The 24412-nt window shown below is 58.0% G+C and overlaps 1 protein-coding gene across 2 annotated transcripts; it reads right to left on the minus strand.

The window, feature by feature from the left end:
* MYH7B (myosin heavy chain 7B) lies at positions 1 to 23717 on the minus strand. Of its 2 annotated transcripts, XM_060079312.1 has the most exons (41): positions 23567 to 23717; positions 22191 to 22297; positions 21883 to 22026; positions 21220 to 21376; positions 20901 to 20928; positions 19750 to 19846; positions 17521 to 17541; positions 17281 to 17373; positions 17083 to 17146; positions 15936 to 16034; positions 15165 to 15268; positions 14913 to 15051; positions 14494 to 14612; positions 14253 to 14402; positions 13898 to 14068; positions 12590 to 12769; positions 12365 to 12497; positions 12208 to 12284; positions 11691 to 11778; positions 11372 to 11489; positions 9122 to 9245; positions 8884 to 9020; positions 7822 to 8077; positions 6623 to 6865; positions 5787 to 5963; positions 5555 to 5700; positions 5147 to 5237; positions 4680 to 5069; positions 3893 to 4019; positions 3687 to 3805; positions 3400 to 3596; positions 2925 to 3274; positions 2676 to 2800; positions 2462 to 2577; positions 1619 to 2015; positions 1418 to 1543; positions 1163 to 1333; positions 967 to 1071; positions 789 to 884; positions 198 to 335; positions 1 to 122 (listed from the first exon to the last, which is right to left on the minus strand). In XM_060079312.1, exons 1-41 carry the CDS (start codon positions 23655 to 23657, stop codon positions 111 to 113), a joined length of 5823 nt encoding a protein of 1940 aa, XP_059935295.1. In that variant the 5' UTR covers positions 23658 to 23717; the 3' UTR covers positions 1 to 110. The 2 variants fall into 2 exon arrangements, with proteins under 2 accessions (XP_059935295.1, XP_059935294.1); XM_060079311.1 differs by lacking the exons at positions 19750 to 19846; positions 21220 to 21376; positions 21883 to 22026; positions 22191 to 22297; positions 23567 to 23717 and having other exon boundaries at positions 20901 to 20905.
* Between the last annotated feature and the right edge of the window lie 695 nt (positions 23718 to 24412).

Genomic DNA, 24412 nt, shown 5'->3' on the forward strand with positions numbered 1-24412 from the left:
TCAGGGTGTAGCAGAGCTTGGGGTGGCGAGGCTCCAGCAGGGGTGGATGAAGAGAGGATCAGTGTGGGGCAAACAGCAGGTGTCCCTCTTCAGAGCCCAGGGCTCAGGTGTCACTCCTTGTGCTAAGGGGAGAGGGGTGCCTGGGTGAGCTGCCCCCCACGTGGAGGGCAGGGTGGGTGCCCCACACCACTCCTCACCTTGGGGCCCAGGGCGTCCCGGGTCCGCGCCCGCAGCTTGTTGGCCTGGGTTTCCGCCATGTCTGCCCGCTCCTCCGCGTCATCCAGCTCGTGCTGGGCCTTGCGATACTTGGCCAGGTTAGTGTTGGCCTGCTGCTCCTGGGGGCACAGGCAGGCCTGCTCACCCTTTGGTCACTGAAAGGGTCAGCACCCCCAGAAGGGGCTGGCTTCTCGGGGTCCTCACCTCTGCACCACCACTGCCCGCGGCCCTCCTCCCCCCTCGCCAGTACCCACAGCAGGAAGGAGGGGGTGGAGCCACTCCTTGCAGAGGTGCCCGTGTGCCAGACCTGCCTGGCAGGGGAAGGCGCATGCGGTCCCTTCAGAGACAGAGCTAGGTCTCACGTCTTGCCGGAGCTGTTAGAAAGGTGTCTGTCTTCTTGCTGGGCAGTGGGGTCACTGTCCCAACCTACACACAAAGCCAACACGGGGGAATCCACGGCCCAGCGATGGAGCAGGCCTGACCGGCTGCTGGCATCCCACCTGGCTGCGGAGCCTGGGGCCAGCTGAAGAAGTTGGGTGACCACAGGCATCCTCAGACCCCCGTGCACTCACCGCCTCTTCACACTGACGTTTGTAGCTCTTGACCTTGCTCTGCAGCTTGTCCACCAGGTCCTGCATGCGAGCCAGGTTCTTCCTGTCCTCCTCAGCCTGGGCAGGCAAAGGGGGTTCAGGTCTTGCCCGAACCAGGCCAGCTCCAGGGCTGCCCCCCCAGGTGGACCTGGTCACCCACCTGGTACGCGAGCTCCTTGACCCGGCGCTCGTGTTTCCGCACCCCCTTGAGGGCCTCGGTGTGCTGCTTCTGTTCTGCGTCGAGCTCGGCCTCCAGCCCCCGCACCTGCGAGCAGCCAGCCAGTGGGCCTGGTGCCCTCAGCCTGCCCTCGGGTGGCCCACCCTGCAGAGCAAGGGACTGGGAGGGCCGCACACACCTTGGCCTCCAGCTTCTGCACCTGCTTCTTCCCACCACGGAGGGCGGCTTGTTCTGCCTCCTCAAGCCGGGCCTGCAGCTCCCGCACCGTCTGCTCCAGAGTCTTCTTCATCCGTTCCAGGTGTGCGCTTGTGTCCTGCTCCTTTTGCAGCTCCTCTGCCATCATGGCTGCCTGTGCGGGAGGAGGTGGCGTGGTCGGGGGTGAAAGTCCCTTCGGGCTCTGCTCGGGGCCCCCACAGTCCCGGCCCAGCCTCACGTCAGTGATGGCCTTCTTGGCCTTCTCCTCGGCTTCCCGCCTTTCCTGGGCAGCCTCCTCTGCCTCCCCGCTCAGCTGGGCCAAATCCACCTCTAACTTCTTCTTCTGGCTCAGGAGGCCAGTGTTCTGAAGGAGGGGGCAGGGCTTTAGAGTCGGCCTTCAGGTCCCCGCCCCTTGCATCCCTGTGACCCCCGTCCTCACCTGCGAATGCAGGAGGCTGAGGCGCTCGGTGGCCTCCAGCAGCTCCTGCTCCGCTAGCCGTCGGCTGCGCTCGCCCTGCTCCAGGGCGGCCCGCAGCTCTTCCAGCTCCGCGGCCAGCAGGGCAGCCCGCCGCTCCAGGGCCTGTGCCTGCTCGTGGAGCTCGGCCGCCAGCCGCTGCTCCTCATCCCGCCCCGCCTGCTCCTCCTTGAGTTGGGCCTGCAGCAGCCGCGTGGCGGCCTGTGCCTCCGTGGCCTGGCGGGTGGCGTGGCCCAGCTGCAGCTCCAGGTCATTGAGGTCGCCCTCCATCTTCTTCTTGAGCCGCAGCGCCTCGTTGCGGGCCCGAGTCTCTGCATCCAAGGAGGCCTGCAGGGACTCCACTGCCCGCTGGTGGTTGCGCCTGTAGTTAGGAGGGATGAAAGGAAGGGTCGTGGCCTGCGAGGGACTTGCTTACAGACACGCAGGGAACACTGGAGACGTGAAGCCAGTTGGGGAATAAATGACTGATCTCTCCCCGGTTTCAAGCCCCTTGTGTCTGCCTGCCTGTTGCCCATCAGAGCAATTTCACAGGCAAGAGTGAGGCCCCAGAGCAGACAGACAGGGACTGAACTCTGGCTCTACCCCCACTGTGTAACCTTGGGCAAGTCCTCTGGCCTCTCCAAGGTTCACCTCCAAACTGTGGACGATAGTCCCCACCTGAGACGGTCGTGGGTATGGGGGCATAAGGTGTCTGTGCCAGTCCCCCGCACAGTGGGGCTCAGCCAACATCACCTGCCTTTCTGCTCTCAGGTGGTTGGGATGGGAGAGGCTGTCGGCCCGGGGAGGAGGGACAGCCCGGCCCCGCACCTCAGGTTAGTGCACTCCTCGTCTTTCTCCGCCAGTTTCCGGTCCACCTCAGCCTTGACCTGGGAAAGCTCCAGCTGGATCCGCAGAGTCTTGGTCTCCTCCAGCTCCAGGGCCCCCTGGGGGTGCAGAGCAGATAGTATGGTGGCGGGGCCGTGAGTGTGTGTTGAGAGGGGAGGCCAGGGAGCAGTGGGTCAGTGTCCACCCCGCCCCTGACCTCGGCCTCCTCTAGTGCAGCCTGGAGCTCGCTCTTCTCCCCTTCCAGTGCCTTCTTGGCTTTCTCCAGCTCCTGGATGCTCTTCCCGCTGAGGCTGACCTGGTCTGTGAGGTCACTGATCTCCTCTGCAGAGTGGACAGGGCACTGAGGGGCCACCCCCACGGCTCATGCTCCAACCGCATCACCCGGTGTGACCCTGAGGGACTCCCAGTGACCCCAGAGCGGCTCTGACCCTGGGGTGGGTCATACCCTGCAGGTTCTTGTTCTCCCGCCTGAGCGTCTCCAGGGCCTCGAGAGCCTCCTCGTGGCTGTGCCGCAGCTGGAAGAGCTCCGTGCCCAGGCTGCGGGCCTCCCTCTGGGCCGCCTCCAGCTCCCGCTGCCCCTCCTCCTCCTGCCGCCGCCGCTCCTCCAGCGCCCGCTCCAAGTGCCGCTGCTTCTTGTCCAGCGCCGCGGCCGCTGAGGTCGCCCGCTCCAGCTCCAGGGTCACATCCTCCGACTCTGTCTGCAGCCGCAGCTTGGCCTTCTCCAGCGACGAGCACTTGGCATGAGCGGCCTCTACCCCCGCCTCTGCCTCCTGCAGCCGCAGTGCCAGCTTCTTTCTAGGCCACGGGAGCAGACAGGATCTGGATGCATAGCTGAGCCCTGCATCTCCCCTCACCCCTGACAGCTCAGAGGTGCAGGCGCCGTCCCTGTGTGGTGACGGCCTGGCCGGCAAGGCACTCACTTGGCCTCCTCCAGTTCCTCGGTCCTCTGGATGGCATCTGCCTCGTACTTGCTCCTCCACTGGGCCACCTCGGCGTTGGCCTTGGACAGCAGCCGCTGCAGCTCGGCCTGGGCTTCAGCCTCCTCCTCGTGCTGCTCCCGCAGGAGGTCACAGTCATGCCGCGAAGCCTGCACGGCATGGGCCAGCGCGCTCTTGGCCTGCAGAGAGCCCAGTGACCTCAGCATCGGGCCGGGCCAGTGGCCCTGTGCCCACACCGCCTGCTCTGTGGCAGCCAATGGCTGGCCCACCTTGCTCTCCTCCTCCAGCTGCCGCCGCAGTTCCTCCAGGCTCTGGGTGGCCAAGGCCTTCCCACGGCTCAGCTGGCTAATCAGAGACTCCTTCTCCTCCAGCAGGCGGCTCAGCTCCCCTGCAGGCCAAGGGGCGAGCCGGCAGGTCAGGTGGGTGAGGGGCAGCACCGAGCCCCACTGTGGCCCAGCCAAGCCCCCGGCCTCACCACTCTCGGCTTGTAGCCGCCCCCGCTGGGTGCTGGCATCTGCCAGTTGCCGCTGCAGCTCCTCCACCTTGATCTTGGCCTCGCTCAGCTGATCCTCATAGGCCCGGCACAGCTTCTCTGCACTAGCCTGGGATCCGGGGTCAGGGATCAGAAAAAGTTTTTGACTCACAGGGCTGCCAGTCAGAGACGGGGACCCGGAGTGGGGAACTAGCAGGCTAGACACGTGCCCAGGAATCAAAGGGAGAACAGAACACCACGTTCAGGGTCCGAGATTCTATTGCTGGACTATGGCTTAAAAGATGAGTGTCAGAAGTGAGAGAGGGCTGTTCTAGTCCCAAGGCCAGCGGGTCAAGGTGAGGTTAGGATACTAGAGTCTGAAGTCGGCCGGGGACACTGGTCAGAGGTCAGCTGTCAAGCTTAGGTGGTACAAAGGTCAGGGGTCAGGGTTGGGTGCTGGGATTCAGGACAGGAACAGAGTCAGGACAGGTATGAGGTCAGAAATCAGAGGTCAAGGACTGAGAAGCTGGAATTGGATGCTGGGTCAAAAATCCCCTGGAGTCAGGGCACAGAGTTTAGAGGGTAGGGTTCGAGGTCAGGACTGGTGTGGGGGTCAGGCTGGGTGTCAGGTGAATCGGTCAGGGGTCCCGATCGGGTGCAGGGCCAGGACTAGTATGGAGTCAGATTGGCAGCGGGTGGTCAGGGGTCAGCTGCTGGAGTCAGAAGGGGTTCGGTCAGGATAGGCTGCTAGAGTCGGGTCAGAGGTCGGGATCAGGAAGGAGGCAGGCACCTTGCCGCGGGCCAGAGTCTCCACGCTGGCGCCCAGATCGTCCACCTCCACGCGGAGCTCGCTCTTCTCCTTTTCCAGCTTCTGCCGCGCCCGCTGCAGACTGTCCGCCTGCTCACCCAGCTCGGCCGCGCTCTCCGCCTGCTTGCGCCGCAGCGCAGCCACTGTGGCCGCGTGCCGCAGGGCCGCCTCCTCCAGTTCCCGCCGCAGCCGCCCCAGCTCGGCCTCGTGCTTCCGGCAGCCCTCGCGCCGCCCCGCGGACGCGCCGCCCGCCTCCTCCAGCCGCTCGCTCAGCTCCGCCAGCTCCCGGGCTTCCTCTGCCCGCTGCTTCTCCACGCGGGCCCGGGCGGCCCGCTCGGCCTCCAGCTCCTCTTCCAGCGCCTCCGCCCGAGACTGGGGATGCGCAGGCGGCAGTGTCACCCCCAAGGGCCTCCGATCCGGGTCTCCGCCCACCCCGTCCCCCCGCACACCTGCAGCTCCTTGATCCTCTTCTGCAGCTGGGCCCCAAGGAGCTGCTCGTCCTCCACTCGAAGGTTCAGCTGACTCAGCTCGGAGTCCTTTCTGGAGGTCACAGGGTGGGCATGAGCCGGCCCAGGGCCTAACTCCCATCCACCTGCCTGGGGCCCCTCCGTACCCGCCCCCAGCACACTCGCTGACTGAGGGACCTCGCCCGGAGCAGCCCTAAGTGACCTCATCCCTGTGTTCCCTCTCAAGCCCCGGCCCTAGATCCTGGCCCTTGGTGACCCCCTACACCCTAGGGTTCAACCTCTGCTGTGATGCAGAACCGACTAGAGTCCAGGGGGATGAGAAGCGGGGTGCAGGTTCAGGAAGCCCCCTGTGGCCAGGAGGTCAGGGCTGCGGGCCCCCCCAGCGCCTACTTCTGGAGCTTCTCCTCCAGCTGCTGCTTGTCCTGGGCAGCATCCGTCACCGACTCCTGCGTCAGTTTCAGGTCACCCTCGAGCTTGCGTTTGGCCCGCTCTGTGTCCATGCGCAGCTTCTTCTCCTGCTCCAGGGAGCACTCCAGCTGTGGGCAGGACGGGGTGGATGGGCTCCGCACTGTCCCGGCTGTCCCGGCCCCACCGCATAGCCGCTGCCGTGGCCCCGACTTACGTCTTCCACCTGCTGCTCCAGGCGGGTCTTGGCCTTGGCCAGTGCGCTCACACGGTCCTCCTCAGCCTGCAGGTCGCCCAGGGCCTGCTGGTGGGCCTCCTGCAAGGCCTTCTTCTCCTTCGTCAGCCGGGCCACCGACTCGTCCAGCGCCGACATCTCCTCCGTCAGGTTCTTCACCTGTGTCAGGGCCAAGGTCACCACGGGGATGCCTCCCCCGCACTCTGGTCTGAGTGGCCGCCACACCATGTCACAGCAACCATCCCCTTCAAGCCAGGGAACCTTGGGCAAGTCACTTCATCCTGAGCCTCAACTTCTTCATCCTTAAGGGGTGATTATAGCGTCTTCCTCGAGGGATGAATGAGCAAATGCTCACAAAGCCCTGTGCACAGTGTCCGGCCCAGAGTGAGAGATCAACAGACACCAGCTATTTTGGGGATTCACAGGTGTTTAAGCAGCTGTTTCCTAGTCCTGCCTTCCTTGGGGAGCACCTGTGAGAACCTGAGTAAACAGCTTACCCTGCTGAGCCCCACTTTCCCCTCCTGTGTGAGGGAGTCAGTACCCCAAGTCTTTGAACCACCTGAGCTCTTGGGACGGTTCAATGAGGGGAGGCACCCGGGGGACATGGAGCTGGTGGATGACAATCACTAGCATTTGCTGAGTACCTACTACAGGCGAGGCCCAGTGGCGAGCGCCAGCACAGGCTAGTTACACACTGAATCCTCACCTGCCCTAATGAGGGAAGTGCTGCTATTAACAGCGGCATTTGACAGATGAGGAAATTGAGGCCCACAGAGAGGAAGACACCTGCCCAAGGCCACAGCCGGCCCGGCCCACACCTTATTCTCCGTGGCTTGCTTCTCCTTCTCGGCCTTGGCCAGCGTCAGCTCCAGGTCATCAATGTCCTTCTTGAGCTCTGTGCACTCATCTTCCAGCTTGCGCCGGCGGGCAACCAGGTCAGCATTCACCTCCTCCTCATCCTCCAGCCGCTCGCTCAGCTCCTTCACCTTCGCCTCCAGCTGCACCTTGGACTTGATGAGCAAGTGGCAGCGCTCCTCGGCATCCGCCAGGTTTTCCTGCTCCTGGAGGGGGACACGGGGAATGGGGCAGGATCAAGGCAGCTCAGGGACACCAGGCCAGGCCCCGGAAAGCAAGTTCATTTGTCCGTGCAGAGGCTGGACACACGCTCATTTGGGCTCCGGGACCAAGGAATGCCGAAGACCTGCTCTTGGCCCTGAAGGCGTTCAAGTATGGTGGGATAAGGACTCAGGTAGAGGGATGGACGGGGCAGCAAGAGGGGAACGTTAGACAGGCTGGGGGCAACCCAGAGTAAGGCCCAAACAAGGGCTCTAGCAGAGAAGCCAACTGCCAGCTCTGCCCACACTGGGCTGAGGGGGTGGGGAGAGCCCTGCACGGCCACGGAGGGCTCAGGTTCTCTGCCATCACTGTTTCCTCACTACCTGGCTGCATAACGTCTCCTGCTCTAGCAGGTGAATCTGTGAGCACAGGCCTGTCTGTTCTCCCACCAATGTATCTCCAGAGCTTCCATGGGGCCTGACACTCAAAAGTATTTGCTGAAGGAAGGAATGGCTCTGTGGACTCGGGGAGGATCCAGACCCTTGATCTCTACCTTCTGGTTGTTACTGTTACCTGCTGCCTGGGTTCCCGTGGCCCTTAACCAGAGAAGGGAGCATGGGGCTGTCTCGGGGATGGAGAGGAGGGGAGAGTTGGGGAGATGGGGCTACGCTGTAGCTTTGCAGGAAGCCATGGGGGCACAAGGCGTGGGAGCATTAGGACACGTGCATAGACTGGGTGGGGAGGTTGGGAACATGGGAGGCTGCACACGGGCACAAGCCCATGAGCCTCCGGAATAAGAAGAAAGACCCGGGTGAGGCCTGAGCACCCAGAGCACGCCAGGTCCGCCCTGGCTGGGGATCTGGTTATGGTATTTTCTCGGAGCGGCCTGGGGTTCTCTGAGGGGGCTGGGGGCCAGGGGGCACCAAGTCGCAGAAGGAAGCCCTGCCCCTCCCCTACTCACTGCCTGCAGCTGCAGGGCCAGGTCGTTCTTCTCCTGGGTGACGCTGACGTGCGTCTCCTCTAGCTCCTGGCGCTTGGCCTCGGCTGTGGCCAGTGCCCCTCGCAGCCCCCGCAGCTCCGCCCGCAGGGCCGCCAGCTCCTCCTCAGCCTGCGCCGAGCGTAGTAGTGGCTTCATCTTGAAAAAGAGCTTCATCCATGACCAGTTCTTGACGGCGTTGAAGGCGCGGATGTTCCACTGGATGGTGAACAGGGCATCCCTGGGGAGGGGCAGCCACAGGTGGCCAGCAGGTTCAGTGCCGCCCCTTCATAGTGACAGCCCCGATGCTGTCCCTGGGCCCTGAGCAGGTGTCCCTGAGCACCTACCCTGGGCCGGACATTGCACCGAGCACTTTAGCGTGGGACCGCGTTAACCTTCCCAACAGCCTCTCAAGTAGGTCCTAATCCTCTGCTTTACAGGCGAGCTTGAGGGTGAGGCCCAAGGTCACACAGGTCTGCCTCCGGGGCGGGAGCTCAGGAGCCCTGAATGGCCCCTGCAAGTGTCCTGAAGACACCAGGGGAGGTTAAGCTACTGGGCTCTTATATAAGGTCAGACTGCCTGGGCTCACATCCCAGCCTCCCACCTCCCGCCACAAGCCAGCGGACAGGCTCCCTCTGCTCAGACACCCCCTCTAGTGAACAGACACGATCATGGTATCTACCTCTCAGGACTGTCCTGTACTTTAACCGAGATAACTTCAAATAAAGTATCTTGCCCAGGGCTTGGCACTTAAGAGTCTTGGGAAACACTAGATGCCCTTATTACTACTCCGGGCCACACTCTGGGATGGCCTGGAGTACAGGCAGGTTCTCTCACCCCAACTTCTGAGGTGAGGAAGTGGTAGCTGGGGGCTGTGGGTCACAAACCACAGCCTTGCCCCTTGGGAGGCACGCAGGCAGCCACACGGTGAAATCTGACCCACAGGACGGTATGACAGGGTTCAGAGAGTCTGGGTTCAGAGGGTTCTGCGAGCTGGGGGACAGTGGCTGTACCCCCGCATCCCCCTCACCCCCTTCCGACACCCACCTGCCTCCAAGCAGGCGCTGGTACTCGAGGCGCATGAGGCGGCCCCGGCTCCGTGCCTGCAGCAGCATCAGGACCTTGGCCAGACGCTGGTCACGAAGCTCCTCCAAGACGCCTAGAAGCCCAGCCTTGAAGAACACCTGGGGTGTGGGCGGTAGGTGTAACCCTCAGTCGCCTGAGTGACCCCTGCAGTGTGACTGCCCACATCCAGTCCAGCGCCCTAATTCCCTTGTGCCCTGACCTTGGTATGGCCAAACTGGTATTGGGTGTGGTCGATGTCCAGTGATGCCAGCAGCTTCTCTGTGGCCTTCCTGCCGTCCATGAAGGTGTCGTCCGGGATGGCGCTGGGGTTCAGGATGCGGTACCTGGGGGAGCGGGGAGGGGCTGGAGAGGAGGGTGCTGGGCAGGGAGCCGATGACTGAAGAGGCTGGCCCCTCAGAGGCCAGAGCAGAGGCTCCAGGGGGGCACCCTCTGAACAGGCTGGTGGGGGACGGCCTTGTGACACTGGAGGACTGGGCATACTCGGCTTTAAAAGCTCGGGTAGCATTTAGGGGCTTCCCTGGTGGCGCAGTGGTTGAGAATCTGCCTGCCAATGCGGGGGACACGGGTTCGAGTCCTGGTCTGGGAAGATCCCACATGCCGTGGAGCGGCTGGGCCCGTGAGCCACAACTACTGAGCCTGCGCGTCTGGAGCTTGTGCTCCGCAGCAAGAGAGGCTGCAACGGTGAGAGGCCCGCGCACCGTGATGAGGAGTGGCCCCTGCTCGCCGCAACTGGAGAAAGCCCTTGCACAGAAATGAAGACCCAACACAGCCATAAATAAATAAATAAATAAATAAATAAATAAAATTTTTTAAAAATTGGAAAAAAAAAAAGCTTCGGTAGCATTTAAATGCATTCAGTAGTTAAGTTCTTTAAGAGCCTGCAGCATTTGCAGAAGGCATACAGCACTTTTATAATTTTTTAGTTTATAATTTTTAATACTTTATCATTTTTCTCAGAAGGCCAAAAAAAGTAAAGAAGGTGATGTGTTACAGCATATCACAAACTGAAGAAACATTTGGGAGAGAATTCTAATCAACAAGAGCGAGGGTTCTGGCACATCCACTTCTAAAGGGGACACACTTGCACATGTGTACAGGGCTGTGTGGGTCAGGCTGTCGTGACCACACTGTGAAGGCAAAACCCTAGAAACACAAAAAGGCCCCTTACTGAGGGACTGATGAACAAAGTACGGTACGCTGGATTATGGGATATTTTACTGCCATAACAAAATGGATGCTGCTGCATGTGTCATTACATTTATCCAAAGCCCTAGAATGTACAACACCAAGAGTGAACTGTAATGGAAACTATGGACTCTGGGTGATTAGGATGTGTCAGTGTGCGCTCATCAGCTGTAACAAATGTCCCACTCTGGTGGGAGATGCTGATGACGGGGGAGGCTGTGCACGTGTGGGGGAAGGGGCTTATGGGAAATCTCTGTGCCTTCCCCTCAATTTTGCTATGAACCTGAAACTGCTCTAAAAAAAGAAAGTCTTAATTTTTTTTAAAAAAAAGGATGATGATGCAGACTTATGTCTATTCATAAGGAACAATCTCCAAGACATATAGTTACAGGGAAAACCAAAGAGAACATGTGTGTGTGCACCCATGTGTACAATATTTGTATGGAAACACAAGTATAACGGTCAGCGTGGATGGCCCCAGTTACTTCTGAAGGGAGGGAACTGTGCACGATTGCAGCCTGACAAAAATCAAACCTATAAAGGGAAGGCAGAGGGGCTAGCACCACGGACTGAGCCCTCACTTGGTGCCAGCCATTACATAAAGTCTAGTCCATGTGAACCCTCATTCAACTCCCAAATCCACATCCAGCTCTGCCTGCCCCCCGACCGTTGAGCTCCAGACTAACAACTCCAATCTCCCCCTCAACTTTCCTATCTGCTGGAGACATTTCTTTTTTTTTCCGGCCATGCTGTGTGGCTTGTGGGATTTTAGTTCCCCGACTAGGGATCGAACGCCTGGGCGCTCAGCAGTGAGAGCGCGGAGTCCGAACCACTGCACCTACCAGGGAATTCCCTGCTGGAGACATTTCAAAGTTGACATGTTCAAAGTAGAGCTCAATCCACTCTCCTCCTACTTCCCCACAAAATTTTTAAAATCCTATCTTGGTTTCTCAGTACATCTACCACCAACTCCCCAGTTGCTCAGGCCAAACAACCAGAAGTCACCCTTGTCTTTTCTTTTTCTTTCTTATTCCACATCCAATTCATCAGTAGCAAGGCCTGTTGGCTGCACCTCCAATATTTACCCTGAGCCTGTTCACTTCTCCCCCAGCCCACCGCCCACCCCCAGGTCTCAGCTATCAGCATCTCCCACTGGGATACCTTCTGGCCCCCTCCCCAGTCCCCCTGCATCATCCTCAGTGCCTTTCCACCCCCTCAGGCTGGAGCTGGGGAGGAGCCAGGGCTGGGGCAGGGAGACACCCACCGCTGCCGGAAGTCAGCGTAAAGCACCCTGTTGGGGAATCCTTGTCGGCAGATCCGGATCCCCTCCAGAACCCCATTGCAGCGCAGCTGGTGTAGCACCAAGAAGGCATCCATGACCCCTGGATGTGGTGGGGGTTAAAGGAAAAGATTAGAGGTCAATGGACACAACTTCATGCCCCAGAAAAGACGAGGAGTCCAGACACAGGCCTCACTTTGAGGCTGAGCAGGCCCTGTGGAGGGGGCAAGACCCAGCTTCCAGTCTGCCCTGTCCCCTCCCTCCAATGTGCCCCCATGCCACCAACCCACCCTGGGGTGACTACCTGGGGTCTTGTTCTCGTTGGGGACAATGCAACGGACAAAGTGGGGCTGTGTGGCCCGCAGGTTGGTCATCAGCTTGTTGAGGTTCTCCTGGGGGTGAGGAGAGGGGAGAAAGCACAAGAGGGCAGAGAAGCAGAATTGGAAACGGCAGTGGATGAGCCCCTTAAGGACTGCGCGCGCAGTAGGCGCCTAAGCGTGTCTCTGCAGTGCTGCCCTTTCACTCTGCTCCTTGTGACCCTTTGCCCTCTTCTGTTTGACTGGGTCCCCATTACCATCACCAAAGTCCTCACTCCCCCACCCAATCCCTGTGGCTCCGGCCCCATCCCCCCCAAACCCTGCCCAGGCAGCATGGGGACGGGAAGCAGCACAGACTTGCTGTGATGTTCACGTGGAGAGGAATTAAACATCACTGCAAGTCTTAACGGCCGCCCGCCCAGGGTGCAGGGGACAGAGCAGGGAGCGGGGACGGGGTGGGGGCGGCAGGGTGAGGGCCTGCACGAGGCCTAGACTGGGCCTCACCTTGTGTAGCTGGGACACCGTCTGGAATGATGCTGCCTTCCTACGCTTCTCTTTCACTCCAGACTTGGGGGGCTCGGCTAGGAGAGACATGGGACCAGTCACTCCAAGGGACATCCCTCTGTGAGTCCCCTACAGAATCTCATCCCTCTGTACTCACTAGAGCAGGAGCCAGCATAGTTCTCGTAGAGAGTAGCCAAGAGCTTGTTCTGTGACTTTTGGAAGATGGGGACCACCGTCTCATTCAGTGGATCCTTGTTTTTTTCCAGCCAGCCCACGATGCTGTAAGGCACCTGCCAGAGACCAGACGGGGGCTGAACTGAGGTGGGGGAACCCGGAAGAGGGAGCAGAGAGGTCAAGAGCTGGGGTTTCAACAGGTACCTACCACGCCGGCATAGTGGACCACCTCAAAGTGGGCCTGGTATTTGCGCTTCTTGTCGGGCCGTGGCTGCTGGAAATTGGGTGACTTCCCCGCGTGGTTATCATAGAGCTTGGCCCGGAAGCTGGCATCTGAGGCCTTGGGGAACATACACTCCTCCTCCAGAATGGACAGGATGCCCAGTGGCTGGGGACAGGGCACAGCTTGAAGGGCCTCCGTCAAGCCAGCCCATCCAGGCTGGGCTGGATCCCCATTTCCTGGAGCCCCTCCCTCTGGGAACTTTCCCAGACCCTCCAACCTCAGCCATCTGCCCTGAGGGACAAAGAACTGACCTGCACCCAGGAGCCCTGTCTTCTAAGAAAGAAAGTTTGTGGTTTGGCTTCCAAGCCCTTTCTGCCCAACTTGCAGCTCTCAGTTGTTCTCTTTACTTATAAGAAGTGTGCAAACTCAAATCGGCATCTGTGGTCTCACACTCTCACACGTGGTACGGTCAAAAAAGGCAGTTGAGTTCAAATTCTGGCTTCCTCACTTAGTAGCTATGGGGCCCTTAGACCTCTCTAAGCCTCAGTTTCCTAACCTGCAAAATGGGGAAATGAATACTTTCATTGCTGTTATAACAGCAAAAGCTGTCAACCCCCTAAATGTCCACTAGTAGGAGATTACAGAAATGCATGAAAATCATCTGCTGCATGAACTACTGTGCCTTCTTCAACAAAGCACCATGCTCAAAATACACTCTCAGAGAAAAGGTAGGATGAGAAATGCGTCTGTGTTCATAAGAGAAAAGAGATGCCCAGGATAAAGGACTGGGAGGAAACAGGTTGTGGTAGGATTAGGGGACACATCTTTTCTCCTTTATTTCTGATTTTTCCATTTTTCTTTGATTTTTCTTTCTTTCTAGTCTTTGTACAATAGGGAAATATATGTAATGTTTTACAGACAAATAAACAAACACACCCTACCCTGCCCTGTAGTTCCCGACAGTTTTGAGGGTCCAAAGAAACTGTGGCTGTAACAGTGCTGGGATGCACGCTCACACACACACACTGCTCACCAACACACAATCACACTCAATCTCCAATACACCTAGTCACACACATGCACACATTTCCATTCATATACACGTTACACACACACATGCACACATTTCCATTCATATACACGTTACACACACACGTGCACAGCCACGCTCACACATGCACAGACACATGCAGGCTTGCACACGCTCGCTCACACACAAGTGCACATTCATTCCTGCTCACCCACTGCACCCATGCCTTCCCTTCCTTTCAGTGATCTGGCCCTGGGCCTCACCTTCTCGATGAGGTCAATGCAGGGCTGCAGGTCCAGGCCGAAGTCGATGAAGACCCAGTCGATGCCCTCCCGCTTGTACTCCTCCTGCTCGAGCACAAACATGTGCTGGTTGAAGAACTGCTGCAGCTTCTCGTTGGTGAAGTTGATACACAGCTGTTCAAAGCTGTTAAACTATAGTGGGAGGCGCCCAGCTCAGCAGGCCTCCTTGTAGGGGGACAAGGAGACCCACAGAGAACAGGCAAGTGTGGGAGCTCCCCCCGCCTCCAGGCAGACACCCAGGGCTCCTGTCCCCACCCACCATGGTCCTCCACCCCAGAGAGAACAGAGCCTGGGGGGGGGGTGGGCCTGCCCTCACCTCAAAGATCTCAAAACCGGCGATGTCCAGGACGCCAATGAAGAACTGACGGGGCAACTTGGTGTCCAGCGTCTGGTTGATCCGTGACACCAGCCACCGGAACAGCCGGTCGTAGGTGGCCTTGGCCAGAGCCCCCACGGCAAACACCACCTGGAGGCGCGGGGAGGCTGCTCTGGGACCTGGCAAGGAGGGGACCCTGCCCCAGCTGCCCCCAGGTGGGCCCCGCCCTCCAGCCACTCACCTGCTCCACGCTCTGACCCTTGGTCACATACTCGTTCCCCACACGCACTCGGGGGTGCAGAAGGCCTTTGAGGAGGTCTCCACCGCTGACCCCCATCAGGTAGGCAGCCTTGTCAGCACCTGGCAGGGCACATGGGTGAGATGAGGGGGAGGAGGCCAAGAACACGGGTATGTGGGAGCTCTACCGGCCTCGACTTAGGGTTATGAGAGGGAGGTTGGAAGAGGTCAAGTTCAGGGTCAGCAAACTGTACAGCTCAGGAGGGTGAGGGTCTGGACTTGAGAAGTCAGGGTTTACAATCAGGGCCAGGTTAAGAATGAGGTCAAAGGCTGTGGACAAGGCTTAGGGTTAATGGTCATGGACTGGATGCTGGGATCAGGGTCAAAGGATGACCAGGTCAGGCCAGGGCCAGGGCCCCTCACTCTCGGTGCCGTCGGCCTCGGCCTGCTCCTCCCGAGGCTTCTGCTTGAATTTCATGTTGCCGAAGTGCAGGAGGGCCCCCACGATCTTGTAGCAGGCACACTTCTCATCCGCGCTGAAGCCCAGGATGTCCATGGCATGCTGGGGGTGGGGTGTGGAAGGCTCAGAGAAGTCTGGGCTCCTCCAGGGTTCAGCCGAGCGGAGGGCACTGGACCTGCTCCCCCAGGTTTCCTCCCCTCCCACCACAGACATACGTCAGTGGCCATGAGTTCCTCCCCGTCATTCACGCGGTCCACAGTGATGACGCCCTGGCTGCAGAAGTGGTAGTCATAGGGGTTCATAGACAGAAGCAGCATGTCTGGGGGACACGGGGCGGAGAAGGGCAGGTCGGCTGTGTTCACCCAGCTCTCCTCCGTCTCCCCATCCCAGCGTGGTGGATCCTGGGAGCCAGCCCGGCAGGAGAGTGTAGGGCCCTCCCGAGACTGTAGCTTGCGTTTCTCTCCTCGACTCCCACACCCATGGCTTCTCTTTCTTTACGGTTCTAAGAAATGAGCCTCGGTCCCTATGTCTCACTCATCTTTTGACCATTGCGCAAGCCACGCCTATGGCCCAGACCCTGTGCTGGGTGCTGCGGCCCAGCGAGGACCAGATTCTGCCCTTGAGGGGCTTGCAAGAGAGGGGAGCTGGGCCTAGACAGAGCCATCGCTCCCCACTGGTGCTAGGTGGGGCCTCTCTGGTCTCAGGACAGCAGGAGAGACAACCTTGCCAGGGCAATGGTGCTAAGGGGCCCATTTCCTAGCACGAGGAGGAGAGAGCTCAGCAAGAACTGGAAGTCCCAGGAAGGGGGTGGGTGGATAGAAGGGGCTCTGGGTCTCCAGGAAAGAAGGGATGTCACAGACCCCAGAAGAGTGGGGACCAGGTAGCCCAGGGCCTGATCTGACAGGGGCCGGGACAGGGCTGGGCAGCCCAACTGTCACCCAGACCTGTGGGCTCTGATTCCCACCCCATATGCTGCTGGCCCTCACCCTGCAGCTCTGGCTTCTTCCCCGAGAGGATCTGGTAGTAGACGTGGTAGCTTCGCTCACCGGGCAGCTGGAAGATCACCCTTGACTTCTCCAGGAGATCTGGGGAAAAGGGAGGTGCTGGCCTAGTTTCCCGAGTGGGTCACCCCACTATGGCTGAGGGGCAGGGAGGAGGTGTCAGCAAGGGGCAGGGGTGTGTGTAGAGGTGCCGTGTCTGCACACATGCCAGCCTGTGCTGAAGGGTGTCTCTCCATCAGCACACGTGTCACGGTGTGGGAATGCGTATGTTTGTACATGTGGGTCTCTGTGTGTGGGTATATTAACGTAGCTGTCTGTGTATGGGTCTTGGTTTGTCTGTTCTTTCATCTGTGCTTTCATTCCACCATCCACAGACCACACTCCTTTCCTCCAGGGCACTGCTGCTGTGTCAGTGTGCCCGCTGAACAGAGCCTCTGTGTGTTTGCGCATGGGTCGGTTGGGGCATGAATTATGACATTCCCGCCTATCACCACCTGCCCATGCTTATCCATCAGGATCTGGCCATGCACCCCAAGATGGGGAGCAGTCAGCGTGGGGGCCCCTCTATGCATGCAGCCTGGGCACCCGGTGTTTTTGCAGCAGGTCTGGGTCAGGCGGGATGGGCAATGACCCCAGAGAGGCCTTGGGGGAGGCTTCCAGGAAGGATGGGGACTCGAGGTGTAGAGATGAGGCCGGGGCAGGAGGGGCACAGGCCTGCCCTATCGAGGGCCAGAGAAAAGACTGGGACGGTGGGTGAGGGGAAGGGCCCAGTCACAAGGAGCCTGACTGGCCAAATAAAGATTTGGGTCTCCATCTTAAGGTGATGGGATCTGGAAAAGGTTTTTAAGCAGGAATGCGATGTGGTCAGATTAGTCTCTAAGAAAAGATCACTCTGGCTGAAAGGAGATCCAGCAGAAGAATGGAGAACGGAAGACCACATGGGGGCTGGGGGAATGTTCCAGGTGAGAGGTGAGGTGGCCTGAGCTGGGCTGTGGCCAGGGGATGAAGAAGAAGCACCTGGGACAGGTGGGAGCCCCAAGGACTTGATGACAGACACTCAGTCTGAGCGGAAAGACTCAGGCCTGGACCTGTTTCCCCATCCTCACCCTCTCCCACCCTCTCCTAGACTCACAGCTGTCAATATCCGCGGATGCCAGCTTCCCAGAGGGACCAAAATGAATGCGGATGAACTTGCCCTGTGGGCACAAAAGCAGCCTCAGTTGGGTGCCCAGCCAGCGCTGCCCTATTCATCCAAGGCTCCCACCACCTTGTGTCTCCCCGCGACAGACCGGGCTCCACCCACACCCGGCTCTCCCACTGCGGCACTCACGAAGCGGGACGAGTTGTCGTTCCGCAGGGTCTTGGCATTGCCAAAAGCCTCCATGGCAGGGTTAGCCTCAATGATTTGATCCTCGAGGGTGCCCTGGTGGTGGCAGGCCAAGGGCTCTGTCAAGCCCGTGGTCCCGGGGTCTCGGCCCAGCCCAGACAACCTCTGGTTGGGAAGGGGAGGGGGGGGTCCCCAGGACCTCATAATTGTTGCCTGCCCCACTCACACCAGCCCCATACCTACCCTGGTCTTCGTGGCCAGAAACTGCCAGGAGGAGAAGAAAGACAACGTTAGAGGCTGTGAGGTGTCACCAGGCGGGAGTGGGCAGCGGGTGGCTAGCGGGACAGTGAACGTTAGTCACCCAAATGTGTAACCCCCAACCCCTCATGCCCGACCCTCCAGGGACTGTTAGAAGGAGAAATGCTAGAAAGTGGAGCAAACACGGCCCTAGTCAGGGTCTTGAGGCAGGGGCTGCGTCTGGGGGTCTCCTATTCACAGCCCCCCCAAGCCCTGTCTCTGGCCTCCTCCCTATCCCTTCATTTCCCATGCCCCAGGAAGTGACCCTGCCCCAAGCCCTAGAGGTTCCTGACTACAGTCTACTCCCCTTTAGAGCCCAGCTCAAATGCCCCTTCCTGTAGGAAGGCTTCCCTGATGCTCTGAGGCTGGAAGAGACCTCTTCCTGCCCAAACCTTCTGACCCCTCCCCTCCCTCTGTGACTGCTCTTCTTCACACTACTCCTTTGTATTGTGGTGAGGTGCATACCGACTATTATTCAAGATAGCCCTGTCAGGTGCATATTATTAGCCCTAATTTGCAAGTGAGGAAACTACGACTCAGAGCAAGAAAGTGATCCGCTCCAGATGGCACAGTAAGTCAGGGGCAGAGCAGACACTGAGCCCAGGCATCCTGCTTTCCACGATGCCCGAAGCCACCTGTATGTCTCATCTAGAGGGACTTACTGAATGGAGGGGATCCTCCCCCCTTGCTCTCCTAGCCTCACCCTTGTCTTCCCTCCTTTTCCCTTTCTTTCTCTTCCCTACCCTGGATCCCAGCAGCCTGGGAAAAAAGGGAGAAAAAGGAAGGAATAGATTCTGGAGTGACAGGTGCCATGCCACCTGTCCCATGCCAGGGGACTGTGGTTATTCACTCACCTCCAGGGAGCCCAAGACTTAAAAATCCCCCTGAGGTATTGCTGGGGAGACAGAGGCAGGAGAGAACTGGCAGGAGCCCCTCCCCCGAGCTCCACCCCACACATTCAAGTCCAGGGCTTTTGAACAGGGCTCTCTTTGGAGATGTGGTCAATTTGGGGGCCGAGGGGAGGGAGGTTGATAAGGCTCTTAAGCTCCAGCACCCGTGGCCCCTGCAGGGCAGCCTTTCTCTCTACCTACCCTGCCTGACAGCTTCCCCCAACCCCAACTCCACAATGCAGGGCTCCTTTCTGCCCAGGTGCCCCCTACCCCCACCCCTCCCAGCTGCATCCCTGCCAGCTCCCTGCCCTCCATTCCTGTTCCTGGACCAAGACCCGACTTTCTGTAGCATCCTCAGAGACACTCTGGGAGTTGGGAAAATGGGGTGGGGGGGAGGGAGGAAAAAAACAAAACAATAAAAACAACCACCACCACACCAAAAAAACAAAACTGAAATAAAAAGAAAAAACAAGAAAATCAACTGGGAAGATAGGAAGAGGCAAAAAGAAAAAGTGAAAGAAAAAAACTTTAAATGGAAAAAAGAAAAGAAAAAGAAGAAAGAAAAATGTCCCAGAATAAATGCAAGGCTCAACAGGACCAGGAGTAGGGGCTGTGCAGGAGGAGGCCTTGGGTTTCTGGAAAGAAAAGGCAGCCCATTTTGGGGTAGGGGAGCACACACAGAGCTCTGAACAGCTGGCCCTGGGACTAGGAATGAAAGTTGTACCTCGAAAACAAAAGCAAAACAAAAAACTGGTTCCCCCATTGTTTCAGAAAATTTCAAAAACCATAAAGAAATCATGGGGTGCAAAACTGCCCCTTAACCTTGGCTGTTGGGAATGCCAAGTGCCCTTGGCTCTGGCTGAACCTGCTTCTTTGATTGACAGCAGGTAACTGTGTCTTTGGTGCATGAAAACCAAGAAAACAATTACTTCTTGGTAAAAGCAGCCTACCTGGTAAACTCTTTCAAAATATGAAGGTCATGATGAAAGGGAAAAAATACATAAAATGCTTAGGAATAGCAATGTGGTCCCACCTGCTGTGTTCTAGATGGGAACAGTGAGGCAAGCCTGGAACTACGTCATACAATGTGACAGAGAATGGCCACAGCCTCGCTGGTCGAGCCTTGCTCAGGCCAGAGTCTGCCACCAGGGTGGGAGGCTCAGGCAGGGCTGGAGGCTCTGGGGAATCAACTTTTTAAAAAGAAAAAAAGAAGAACAAAAAAAGGAGAAGAAAGAAAAGAAAAACAGAAGCAGCAGGGAGCAGCGCCCGCGTGGGCAAGTCTTACGGCCTTCTTGCCCAGCCCGTCTCCCAGGGCAGCGACGATGGCAAAGTACTGAATGACCCGCTTGGTGTTAACCGTCTTACCGGCCCCCGACTCTCCCCTTGGACGACACAAACATGAGTCACCAATGTCCATCTGGCTACTCTAATTCATCCCATCCCCCAACACCCTACCCCTCAAGCAGGGCCCCTCTGCCCTCCCCACACCCAGCTCCCAACTCAGGACCCACACCCCAACTCAAAACTCCTGAGATAAGTTAGCCCTCAGAATTGTTTACAAAACAAGCCAACATAGACCATCCCAGTGAGATGAGAAAACACAGTATGATGCCACTGTTTACTGAACACTAACTTACTGCCAGACACTGGGCCAAGTGCTTTACCTATATTGGCTCATTTAAGCCTCAGAAACCTGTAAGGCAGGCACCATTATCATCCGCTTTTGATAGATAAGGAAATGCGGCTCAGAGAAGTTATGTAGCTGTTTCTGCTGTGTGCCAGGTACAGACATTAACTCACTGACTCCTATAGCTCTGTGTGGTAGGTAAGTAGGATTGTTCTGTCTTTTCTGATGAGACTCAGAGGCCCAAGCACACCAACAGGAAGTGGACCCGTGAGAACTTGAATACAGGTCTTTCTGGTTTCAAAGGCCTTGATCTTCACCAGCAGGCTGCACACACACACACACACATACACACACACACACACGAATGATGTCCATATTGGCTTGGCTGGATATAAACTTGGTATGTAAGAATTCTACCACTTACCAGTGAAAGCAAACAAAGGATTAGAAATAAGATTCAGAAATAAGGAGATGGTAAGAAGGAGGAAAGGGGTCTCCCCGCTCCCCTTGAGCGAGAACCAGAACTCCCAAAAGATCAAGGTGGGAGAAGATTCCAGGCCCTAGGGACAGAGGGTATCAGGGCTGGTGATCAGTCTGGTACCCCCTTCCTGCTCACCACCCATAACACATCTGTCCAGAATAGGGGGCAGAGAAGATGCTCTAATTTAGTTTCACCTGGGACAGACTCCAGGCGGTAAAACCCTTGCCCTTAGCACTTTATATTCAACCTTGGGAAATGATTTTAGTTCCACTCTCTTCCTGCCAGATGGCCAGCATTTCCCACCCCATCCCCAGAGCCCCACACTCACGTGATCAGCATGGACTGGTTCTCTCGGTCTGGAAGAAAGGGGAGGAGATAGAGAAGTTAACCAAAGTGAGGGACCAGCCACAGGTGGAACACCTTGGGTATCCTTGGGGCTGGGGCAGCCCCTCCACCACCCAGGGCCAGAAACGGGAAGGACCAGGTGGGACCTTCAGACTGCAGGCCAGCTCCCACTCAGAGAGCCAGAAGAATTATGCTAGAGTGTCCAGCAGCATCAAAAGGAGGGCAGTGCAAGTGGAGGGAAGGGGGTCCTGGAGCCGGGGGAGGGGCCTCGGGTGGGGGAGAGGAGTCAAGGCGGCCCTTACTGCGCAGCATATCATTGTAGGCGTTATCTGCCACCGCATATATGTGGGGCGGGGCCTCCGAGCGGCGCTTTCCCTTGTAAGCGGCTACCACGGAGGCTGTATAGATCGGGAGCCATTTGTAGGGGTTGATGGTGACACAGAAGAGGCCCGAGTATGTCTGAGGAGAGAGTGTATAGATAGGTTGTTGGAGGCCAAGGTTCCATCCCCAGGCTCTAGCCCTCGCAAAACTGTGACCCTTGCAAAATCCCCCAAGGAGCTGCTTAAGGTGCGATGCCACACCCTCTGTGGCCGCCCTAGCCCCGCCCTAGCTCTTACTCCTGCCCACAGCCCGTGGCCCCTTCACAGCCCCGTTGCCCAGCCTCTGTGCTGCTGCAGCTCCGCCCCTACACTGCCGTAGCCAAACCTCCAGCCCTACCTCGAGCCCCGCCCCAGCCAGTGGCCCCGCCTCCACAGGCCCATGACATCACCCTACCCTGCCTCTAGCCCTGCTCCCCAACTGCACACAGCCCCGCCCCCCACTGCACACATCCCCGCCCCTTCCCCCCGTTTTGTCCCCACCAAACTGTGCCTCTTGCCCTAGCCCCGCCCCTGCTACTATGGCCCCGCCCCCACCACACGCACAGCCCCATCCCACCCGTGGCCCCTCCCCGGCCCATGGCTCACATAGATCATCCAGTGAGCATAACGCTGGCGCAGGTTGTGCAGTACGGATGCCTCGTTGAGGTGCGTCATCATGGCCATGTCCTCCAGCAAGTCGAAGCGGGGCGGGTTCATGGGCTGCAGTTCAGCTTCACGAACCGTCAGCACCTGCCAGGAAGGCCGTATGGTGGGGTGACAGGTGGGCAGGAACAAACTGACCTCAGCTTCTCACTCCTGTACGCTCCCAAACCCCCTTTCACCCAGAGCACACTGGACAGGAGCTACACCCGGGAAGGTGGAGGAGCTAATTCCGGGAAAAGGGGGAGCCAAACCTTCTGGTCTTTGGTCTCCACGTTGACTCTGCCCCCAGTAGCCTCGGATTTGACCTCAGCCTCCACGTAAGCATCCTGTTCATCAGGTACCCAGACCCGCTTCTTCCCTGGGTTTTGGGGAGAGCACGGGGGTTTTGAGAAAGGCTGACGCACATCCAGGGGTTGGGGACCCAGCTGGGGTTCCCAAATCGTGTCTGCAGAGCTGTGCCCCTCCTAGGAGCCCCTCTGTCAGGATGCAGGAGTACCCAGAAAAGATCCTTCCAAACAGAGACTCCTGGAAGGGCAGAGCTGGGAAGGTCCCTAGAGATCTCCTCAAAGGATTCCCTGACTGAGGTTACAGTCCCTCACAGCCCTGGATTACACACTTGGGTTCAGATTCCTGCTTCTGTTGTATTTGCCCTGTGACCTCAGGAGACTCCCTCATTCTCTACGGGCCTGTCCCTCAAAGGTAAAACATTATGGGCATGTCCTTAGTTCCCATTAGGAGCAGCCCTCAATATCAGGCACTTAATTCTCAGTGGGTTCTGCCTCCCCCATTTCACTGAAGACTCAAACCTGGGTCTTGTAAGTCTGTCTTATGCTCCTTCCTGCCTGGCCAGCTGGCCCCAGAGCTCCAGGGAGCCCATATTCCATGGTAGTTAAAGGCACAGACTCAGGTATTCTGCCACTTACTAGTCAAGTGCCTTAGTCAGGACCAGCTCCATAACTTGCAGGCCCCAGTGTTAAAATGCAGATCCTCTTGTTAAGAAATTATTTACAGTTTCGAGATGGTGATAGCAGAGTGTTAAATCGAGCATGAGGCCCCTCTGAGGGTGGTGCCCTCTGTGGCTGCAGAGGTTGCACACCCACGAAGCTGGCCCTGGCCCTGGTCTCCATCTCCCCAGGTTGTTGATATGATGCATGGAAAGTCATCTGCTCTGGGCCTGGCACACAATAAGCACTTGATACACATTGCCTATTGTTATTATTGTCCTATGAGCAAACCGGGTCATAAATAGTAGCCTTTATTCCTGTCCCTGATAAACAGAAGCTTTGGCTCTATGGAAAGCACTAAAAATAACTCCAGCACAGGTTTTATGGACATGTGGAGGCAGCCTGCACACATACCAATCACTCTCATCTCAGAAGCTTCAGGCTCCAGCCACAGACGGCAGCCCCAGGAGGCGGGTGATACGGTCCCATTTTACAGAGGAGCAAACCGAGGCTTGCTCACAGACATACAGTGATATACACAGGCTCCCTGGGATTTAATCATCAGGGCTAAAGCTGTCAGGCCAGAGTGCTCCTTCAGACCCGAGCTGAGTCCCCCCACCCCACTCCTGGTCTGAGTCCATAAGGGCTTCTCTGTAGCTGTGCCCCACTCTGCCCTCACTTACCATCCCACAGGACAGGGTACACCTTCATCTGCTCCTGGTAGCCCTGGCGGAGGTAGCGGGCAGACTCCCCAAGTTCACTCACATCCATCATGGTAGTGGCACTGAGAGGTGGAGGATGAGATCTTAGAGGTTCAAGGCAGTCCAAGGCAGCAGGCACTGGAAGATGGCAGTGACAGGGGAACTGAGGGACCAGGGGCCCCAAACTGGGGCATGATCGAACAACCCACAAGACCTAACAGTAGGTGATTCCGTGGGGCTCCCCACTTCAGCCTCCCTGGTGAGCCCCCAACACACACACACACACACACACACACACACTCTCTCTCTCTCTCTCTCTCTCTCTCTCAAACACCAGAGCATCCTCTCCCACAGAAATGGAGAGACTTGTGCCAGCCCACAGACACCCTCACCCATCAGCCTGTCTGCCCTCCCTTGGGCTCCAACTCCAGCCCTGATCACCCACCTCAGCACCACGGTGAGGGCTGGGAGCTGGGCTACCCCTTTTATTGCCGCTGTCAAGGTCAGCGGAGGAGAGCTATGTCAGCAATCTCCACGTGTCACAGCCCCCCCGGCCTGGCCACAGGACACAAAAGGCAAATTCCCTTTTATCTCCACCAGCACGGCCCCTGGGCTATTTTTACCTCCCATTGTCGGGGATCACAAAGGCAGATAGAGACACTCACTCCACTCAGAGGTTGAGATTCAGACCGACAGGGGCAGGGACAAGGCAGTGAGAGATTTGGGAAGACTGAGGTGCTGGGAGAGAGAAACTGAGTCACAGGGAGTCTGATACACCCAGAAAAAGGTCCACACCCCCAGAAGTGGAGAGCAAGGAGACTCAGGCAG

The sequence above is a fragment of the Mesoplodon densirostris genome, chromosome 16 (genome assembly GCF_025265405.1).
Source record: "Mesoplodon densirostris isolate mMesDen1 chromosome 16, mMesDen1 primary haplotype, whole genome shotgun sequence".
NCBI lineage: Eukaryota > Metazoa > Chordata > Mammalia > Artiodactyla > Ziphiidae > Mesoplodon > Mesoplodon densirostris.

Bases quoted from the DNA above. Each gene is read 5' to 3' on its own strand.
- MYH7B (XM_060079312.1), bottom strand. From the start codon at position 23,657: ATGATGGATGTGAGTGAACTTGGGGAGTCTGCCCGCTACCTCCGCCAG. The intron at 15,269-15,935 runs GTGAGGGCCAGC...CGTGTCCCCCAG, and splicing joins GAAGAAGCCAGAGCTGCAGG to ACATGCTGCTTCTGTCTATG. The intron at 14,613-14,912 runs GTGAGGGGCCCT...GTGCCCTGCCAG, and splicing joins CGAGGCCGACGGCACCGAGA to GTGCTGACAAGGCTGCCTAC.